Genomic DNA, 9,264 nt, shown 5'->3' with positions numbered 1-9,264 from the left:
ATATAATATTAATGCTATATTTTTAGAAATATTAAACTTAAGACAAAAATTTTATGACATTACATTTAGATGCTCAATAAAGAACATGAATGGTGTATACTCAATTTTTCAGAGCTACTAAATGTTAATATTTCACTTTTGGAGAAAGTAATATCTTACAAAAAACATTTTGTCTTCTAATTTTTCCATAATTGTTAATATTATTTTTTTTGACAAATAATGCAAAAATATATATGTAAGATTAAAAGAAACATTTTACTGTATGAATTGGTACATTACTAGCCATATCGAATGCATCTATTAAGCATGAATAAGTTTCGTCCTTCTTACTATCCCAGATAGCACATCCTGCTGCACAAGATTGTACAACATTATGCAATTTAATATTTAACAATATTATACAATATTGTTTAATATTATACAATGTATGTGTGCTACTTGGGTTCTCCTATACATAATATATAAAAAAATATATAGAAATCGTCAAAAAATTCGAACTCCAGATTTTGACGAATCTCCACGTTTTATTCTAAAAACACATTTTTAGAAAATGTTCGTTTGTCTGTGTGTCAAAAATAACTCAAAACGTTTTGAGATAAATGAAATTTGATAAACGGTCTTTAAATCAAATTTGCAGATTTCTATCAAATTTTGAGTAAAATCTGTTCAGAGGAAGTTTGTCTGTTCGGCTTTTAGAATATAAGTTATCTCGATAGTTACAAACGAAGAGACATTGATAAAATTCATTGCACAGATTTAACATGGACAGCGAAGATGCCTGTCACATTTTGAGCCAAATCCAACAAGGAATTGACTGTGGTTAATGCTAATGCGTTAACAACAGTCAATATACCAAATTTGGTATGGGATTTTGTGAATACAAGCACAGTTTTGTATCAAATTTTTTGTTTCAATCGGTTGAGAAAAACGTGTCTAATACACAGATTCAATTTTTGGATACTATTAAAGCATATTAAGGATTAACCTCCAAATAACCCGTCAAAGATGACATGATAGATTCAGTAAAAATGCTAACTTCATGTCAAAAGTTAATATTTTCTATTTGTTGTATGCTAGTGCTATGTAAGGCATTCTCTGGCACAACTTTTATTAGAGAGTATACGAGAAAGTTTTGTAGAGACTACTCCCGCTGGTTTAACTATAAGTGTTGATGGAATTTTCTGCAATGTTTCTTTCTATAAAGAGTATAACAAATATGAAAATGTATCTATAATTCCTACATAGAAGATAATATACAAATATTATCTCTCAGCAATGTATAATACTTGCATTACAGATAATGAAAAAATATGATTTCGTAGCAAAGGTTTTTTTTTTTTTTTTTTTTTTTGTGTGTGTGTGTTTTTAATTGAATATTTATTTGAAGTGAAATTTAAGTAATAAAAATACTCATCAAGAGGTAAAGAAATATTAAAACAATACTGATCTTATGTTAATAATTAGTTTTCTTGTGTATCACTTATTGAAAATAAATCTATAAATAGCTTTTGCATTGCAAATATATAACATTATAAACTAAATAAAATGCTTTTATACAGCCAGATTTATATATTACTTTTATTATAGTTTGATCAGGAGAGGATTAACAGCTAGCATTACATGGTCCTATATTGAAGTTATTTACTATTAAGTTTTTCTTAAGTCTTTTCCAGCTAACAACATAATTAAGAGTAATTCAGAAGGATTTGTAATTAGAAAATTCCATAGAATAATATATCCACTTTACCTGGCACAAGAAAGACACCACTCAACATGAAAAAGATATTTTCTAATGAAGTTTTCATTTCAATGATAAAAGTGAATCATAAACTTTCTTTTCATTGATTTACATCACTGTCTAGAAGTTATTGGTAATAACATATTAATTGAGTAAATAAGATTTATTTCTTGACAGCTAAATATTTTCAACAGGTTATTTCAAATAACTGATGCGAGCCATTGACTGCAATATATTCTTTTGAATACTCCTGTTGTAAAGTATTTTAGAGTCACTTGAAAACATTATCATGGCTCTTCTTAACCAAAACCTCATCTTTATAAAGAATAAATTATAATACAGTTTCTGGATTGTTATGGATGTAAATTTTAGAATTATTAAAACAAAAAATTAATTAATAATTCTACTTTTATTTGCAGTTATTGTGATGCTCAATTACTGAATTATTTAAATCGATTTAATTCTAGAAAAATAAAATGTCAAATACATGTCATAATTTTAAAAAAAATTTGTACATGTAAAAATATTGATGTAAATGCATCTATTATTAGTGCCATTGTCTATTCTTTGAATTAAGAAAACTTCTTTAAATTATTTAATTCGTACAAAATTCAAAATTGGACTATTAAATAACCATAATTCCACAGAATTGTAAAAAGACAGTCTTTTTAATAAAACGTCTTAATAATGTAATAGAGTCTGGTATTTTTTGTGAATATTTTTGATATTCAGATAAAATACTATTCATTTTAATGTTCTTTTTTTTTTTTGTTCTTGACCAATGTTGAGTTCTTTCAAATTAAAAAAAAACATTTATTCACAACCATAATGCGAAAAAAAAAAAAAAAAAAACTGTGAAAATTTTAGCAGCATTTAGTTATATAAATTATATATAATAATTATGTAGCTTTATAAAATAATTATCTTTTGAGAGATGAGTTTACAGACATGAAATATCTGAAAGAGTAAATAAATGGATTAAGAGTTTTGAACAAGCTTTTCTGAATAGAAAGTGAGGACAATTTAACACAAAGTTTTTAAAATGTAGCAATAAACTTATAAATTTTTGCATAAATATAAGTGAAGAATAGTTTTTTTTTTTACACATTTTTTAATAATATATACTTAAAAATGGATAAACACCACAGATATTAAAATTACAACCTTTATTCAGCTTCATAATAAAAGAACACAAACAATTACATTTAAATATTTATACTTACAAGATGTAAAAATAAAACAGACACATATCTAATAAATAAAAGCTGGTTTAAAAGAATATCATTTAACAAGAAGAAACTGTAAAAATCAGTGGTTCAAGAAAAACCTTACTTCTGTACAGATGTACAAATTTGCAATATGAAAATATATAGAGAAGAATGCACTACAAAAATTTTCTATTCTCTTATTGAATTAAAAAAAATGAGCGAGTTTATATATAACTTCAACATTAATTTTTGTATTAATCACCTACTGAGGCTCCCTTAACTAAAATTTTAGCTTTGCAATATATATATATATATATATATATATATATATATATATATATATAATTTCCTTTTGGTCTATTAGTTATTAATACTAAATATTTCCTCTTCAATTTGCTGAATACAATAAATTCTCTATGTGTACTTCATATTTGAGAGAGTAGTAAATGGTGCTCAGAGTATATAAAACAATCTTAAAAATCTATTTATTCATTATCTTTCTTGTAGAGTATGTCCAATACATAACATCCATCAGTCCGCACAACATGGAACACCAAGAATTTTTTTTATAAATTGGAATATGGAAAACTTTTCTTTTTTATCTAATATGGAGTCGCAACGGAAAAGCATTTATTAAGCTCTGGCAAAGAATAAAAGTTAATACAAGAATAACCCCTTCATAAGTTTTGATAATGCACTTTAGAGCAATTAGATTTCATTCAATAACTTGAGCAACCTTAGATCTTTCCACTAATTTCTAGTAGATTTACATCCAACAGCCATATAATTATTATTTTATAGTTAAGAGTCCCATGCTCCAAGGTTAAAAAATGCAAAATCCTTACAATGATACCAAGATTTGCATCAAACAATTGTGGAAGGTTCATAATTTACAAGTAAAGAGTCTTATGCTAGGCTTAAAAGTTAAGGTCTCATTCAAATCTTTTTAATGATTTTTAATTTGCCTCAAACATTTTCATAAAATGCATGATTTACAAGTTAAGAGTCCCATGCTTCAAGACCAACAGTTACAAAATCTCATCTATAGATTTTTCAAAAATTTCTAGATTTGTTTCTAGTATCAGCAATTGCTACATGATTACAAGTAAATACTCCCACACTCCAAGGCTAAAACAGAAAATCTTATGTGCTTGCTGGATTTGAATGCAAGCTTAAATGAAAAAAGAGAATTATATATAAAAAAAGTACAATGTTCTTATTTTCTTAAAACGATTTTAACTTTAATTTTTGTTAAAATATACATATATGAATAACTATATATAGATGCAAATGTAGATATTAAACATTTTAATTATATTGCATAATAATTTAAATTATTTCTTTGGAATCAATTACAGGCATATTTTATATATATATATCTTTTAAAAAGACAAAATTTCTTCAAATCTGAATAAATTACACTTAACTAAATCAAAATAACAAACACTTTCACTGCGTTTTGTTTTTATGTATATCAAATATACCAGTTATGAGTTTTTTCAACAGTTTTAAAACTTCTCTTGCATATTAATGAAATTTGAACACTTTTTAGTTTGTTCTCATTGAAGGAGTAAAAAGAAATCGTGAATTGTTTTTATGTATATCAAATATACCAGTTATGAGTTTTTTCAACAGTTTTAAAACTTCTCTTGCATATTTATGTAAATAGAAACACTTCTTAGTTTGTTCTCATTGAAGGAGTAAAAAGAAATCGTGAATATTAAAATTTCTCAATAATACTTTTCTGCAAATAGTAACCTCTGCACAGAAAATCTAATATCTATTTATAACATAAATTAGAAATTGAGATACTCTGTACATATTAAGTAACCCCGCTTCAGGCACAAATTAAATAAGTTAAGATGTTAATTAACTTATGCATAAGATAATAATTAAAAAAAATGGTAAGTTTAATAGATGATAACAACATTAAAAGTCACATTATAAGATAAGAAACAAAAATTAAAATTGCAATATTAAATTCTATATGTGGCTAATGTTCAATAGAAATATATCATATCCTACAAATTGCAGTTTATTTAAAAACTGACTTTCAAATAATTATAAAAATGGAAGTAAATGGCAATTCTTCACAGCCAACACTTTTATAATTAAAAGCTCTAAAATTACAAATGATTACATTATGAGAACAATTAATAAAACAACCACATTTGATAGAAGTAACATTAAAATTAACAGAACTTTAAATAGTATTGATAAAAACTAACAAATGTAAACAATTTTTTGATCTAAAAATTTCCTCTGATATTCTTAGTTTCATTCAGAGGTGTCCATTCTTGAATTATTTTTTAAATCAGCAAGAGCTCTTTTTGCTGCAGATTTCTCTGCAATTTTCTTATTAGGACCAACACCTTGATATTTCCTTCCATCTGGTAAAGTGACTTCAATATAAGTATTTTTGTTTCTTAACACTGGTTCTCTATAAAGATAAAAAAAAAAATAGTTAAAAATACTTCCACCAATAATAACAAAAGCTAAATGCAGAAGTAATATTATATATTTTAAAAACATAATAAAACATTGCTAATTGAGGTTACAAATTTGCAGGTATCACAGACATTATCCATTCAACCGCCCCCCCCCCCCAATTTTTTTTCACATTAAAATATAAAATCAAATTTGTTTTTTAAACAAAAGAAATTAAATAAAAAAAATACCAAGTATATCTATCTTATGGATAACATTTATTTTTATATTAAAATGCAAAGGAAAGCAAATTCAAAACTGAGTAAAAATAGGAAAAGAAAAAGCCTAATATTTTCCCTTCTTTCTTTGCAAGAGATAAGCAGTCACTTGTCAACCAGCATATGTGTGTCGTTGTCAATGCTATATATGCTAACTAAAATGAATAGCTAGTAGTACAAAATAATATTTTTCAGTAAATTAATACTCCATGAAAGCAGTATTTTAACTATAACACATTATTTATATATTTTAACTAATAATTAATGAAATTACAAAATTTTTCTTAATAAAAAAAATTTTCCAATAAAATTTAATGAATTTTTCTCAATCAGAAATAAAAATTACTTCAATAATTCTGAAGCATGAATTATTCGAAACAAAATAACACTTCTGGGAAACTAACTGTACAAGATGTTCTTTTTAAGATAATTTCTGAAAAGAAAGTATTCAGATATATTCAAGAAACTAATATATATTGTGTATGAAATTCATTATAAAAAAATAACTGGCACAGTCTTGTTATTTCAGAAATCCTTTTGCAAGTGATATAAATAGAGATGAAAAATTTACATGGAATTATTCTCATTTCATCTTATTGATAGATGTTGGAAGAAGATTCAGAATTGATACTTTTCTGCTAAATGCTATTTCCAAGGTATTTTCTATGATTTAAATGAGATGAACAAAAATGTCATTGCCTTTTTTGCAAGGATTGATCGAGATTGCTTGGAAAGTTTAAATCCTATGCAACTAAGTTCAATCTTCATTACAATTAATCGTTAATTGATATCATCGATCTACTCTCACATATCAATAGAATATTTCATCTTACTACAATAACAATTTAAAGTCCCTTTATCACTGACAACAAATCAATATTCCATCCTAAACAGATACCAGACTATTACTCAATCTTTTCCAATTACAAATGTCTTTCAAACATGCCTCATTAAAAGTATGGATTTCTTAAGATGCAACATTTAGTTTAAGATTAACTACATGTTAAAACATGCCTTATATTAAAACAATATAATGAATACATTAGATATCATAATTTTGAATCCTGATCAGATGGTAAAGGAACATCTGAACTCACTCACTTCACACCAAACTTAAAAGTCATAGCAGTGGAAGAATATTTGACCATCAGCATCGAATTTAGCACTCAGCAAGCCAACATACATATCAGATCTTTGGTGGAATGTATGTTGTATTCGAGAGTTGTGGAATGTATTCGATTTTGAGCTGGAATCTTCCATTTCTAAAACCAATATATTACCATCATGGTTTATAACCACTTTTAAAACCATTACCAATATATTACCATGCTCTCCCTTCATCTTATGAGAGACGCAAAAATAATTTATGAAGAGTAAGTTGGAATTCATTTATAAAGCGCGGAGGGGCACTTCTGTATTGTCCCATTCAAAGCTTTTCAAGTTATTTTAAATTTAGCAATTCATTGAATTCAGTTTTATCATCATTTCTTTTTACACAAAGCAGATGCATGGGATCGCATCAGCTTCACACTATTTCACCCATTCCAACACTGAATCCTAAGCTTATTCCCATTTCAGAAAAGTACATAATCTTTTCCCCTCTATGGCCAATACAGCAACATGTGGCCTTTAATCTTCTTCGACCTATCTGGTATCTATATTAGCACATTTTTTGTATTACCATCAGGCAGCATTAAGGCACCCAGGGATATTTTTTAATTTTGAAAGAAATTTTATTACACAATTCAATATTTGAAATTTTATTTAACCAATGTATTTTACAGGTCTCTCTGAGGCATGTGGTTCAGAAAGTATTTAATTTCAATCCATTTTTGTGATTTAGCAAATTTTCAAGCTATGCTATTGTATAGGACTGTAAATACAGTTGCATTAAACACATGGAATTTGAGTTCACTGCTTATATATTATGCTTTCTAGGCCAAATTGAGTTTAACAATACATAAACACACAAATATCAATTCTCTCTTTTTTTTTTTTTTTTTTTTTTGTACTTTGAAGTTTTAATTTTTTCACTTAAAAAATATCTTTCAAAGATGGTTTACTTATGGGGAATTTAAACAGTCTTCCTTGGAATATTATAAGATTCAAATTGATATTTACAATGATGGAGATATCAACTGTGAAAATGAAAAATTATAAGTCATTTATTATATCCATCTAACTGCTTTCCAATCTTGGTTAACAACATCAATTTGAGAATAAAATATATAGAAAATCGAATTTTTAGATAAATTCTTGGTAATTATAGAAAAAAAAAACATCAATTAAAATCCTCTTGACAAATTAAGAATTTCAGATTATGATATATAACCTTTTTAAATTTTTTTCCTACAAAATACTATCAACAAATAGATAACAGGATTTAAAAAATATGTAATATATTATCTTTTGAAAACTTATATAAAGTAATTAAAGATATTTCCAAATCGTATGATATCATAGACACAGCACATCAGATATGGCTTTTGGACCATACCAAATCAAATAAAATTAAACAATTAATTGGAATTCAAAGTCTATAAAGTATGAGAAGAAGAGTTTATACATTTCTCTGAACAAGCATTCATTGACAACAAAACTAATAACAACAAACAAATAAAAAATATAGATTATTTACCCAAATATTTTTTGGCATTTGACAAGTTCATATAGTTCTCTGACAGGAGATATTGGGATATGTTTGCAGAAATGTTCTATGAACAAAAAAAGCAATTTTAAGTTATATAAGTACAGATTAAAATATACACTTTATATTATATATATATATATATATATATATATATATATATAAAAGCACCATATGCATTTGCCAAAAACAAATATAGTTTTTTATAAGAACAAAAACATACTAATTAATTTTGAATAATTAAATTACTACTCAGTAAAAAATAGAATTTTTGACTAATATAAATAAATTTTAATAAAGTAATTTATTAAGCAATTAATTAAATTAAAAAAAGCTAGTTGATGCCTCAGAGCATCAATCATGATGTCGATTTCATGTTCTCCTAAACTTGAATGCATTTATTTTACTTTTAACAATTTGGAATTATAAAAAAAAAATCACTTTTCTTAATACAGCACATTATTTCAACGACTTCTCCTGGTAATATCTGCCTGCCTTATCCCAAATATGCTATTGAGCTTGGATGGAATAATCTATGGATTGTAAATAGTATACACTAAAGAGGATACATCTCTTATACTAAAGAGGACAACAGATGTTAACAATGATAAAATTCTTTAAATAGTAAATTAGTTCCTATAAGGTAAAGAGTTCTAAGGCTTTTATAAAAAGTTCATTCCTATATTTCTTTTTTATTAGTTTGTTTTTCTCTCTCTTTCAACCCTTAATGATCGTAAGTCACCTTTTATATGATAACAGTACTTTGTCAGCTATGCCATATATTAAAATTGAGTGTCAATAAGAGTTAATAGGTATATGATAAAAATAAGATGTTCCTATGGTTATTAGTCTTTTTAAAGAGTTATTTCAACATGTATACTTTAATTATTACCATAACACAATGCAAATGCAATTCTTTCTAACATTGGTGACAATTTTTTTTTTAAACAAAAAATTTTTTTCCAG

At 25.7% G+C, this 9,264-nt stretch overlaps 1 protein-coding gene across 4 annotated transcripts in view; it reads right to left on the bottom strand.

Moving 5' to 3' along the window:
• Positions 1-3,297: 3,297 nt before the first annotated feature.
• Positions 3,298-9,264, bottom strand: part of LOC129981083 (endoribonuclease Dicer-like) — a 36,397-nt gene continuing 30,430 nt past the window's right edge. For all 4 annotated transcript variants that reach the window (XM_056091732.1, XM_056091734.1, XM_056091731.1 and 1 more), the window contains 2 exons: positions 8,290-8,365; positions 3,298-5,386 (listed from right to left, as the gene is read on the bottom strand). In XM_056091732.1, coding sequence (XP_055947707.1) covers positions 5,224-5,386; positions 8,290-8,365 — 239 coding nt within the window. In that variant the 3' untranslated portion in view covers positions 3,298-5,223. The remainder of the gene's footprint in view (positions 5,387-8,289; positions 8,366-9,264) is intronic.

This window comes from Argiope bruennichi, chromosome 8, assembly GCF_947563725.1.
Source record: "Argiope bruennichi chromosome 8, qqArgBrue1.1, whole genome shotgun sequence".
Taxonomy (NCBI): Eukaryota; Metazoa; Arthropoda; class Arachnida; order Araneae; family Araneidae; genus Argiope; species Argiope bruennichi.
This window is presented reverse-complemented; position numbering and strand designations above follow the sequence as displayed.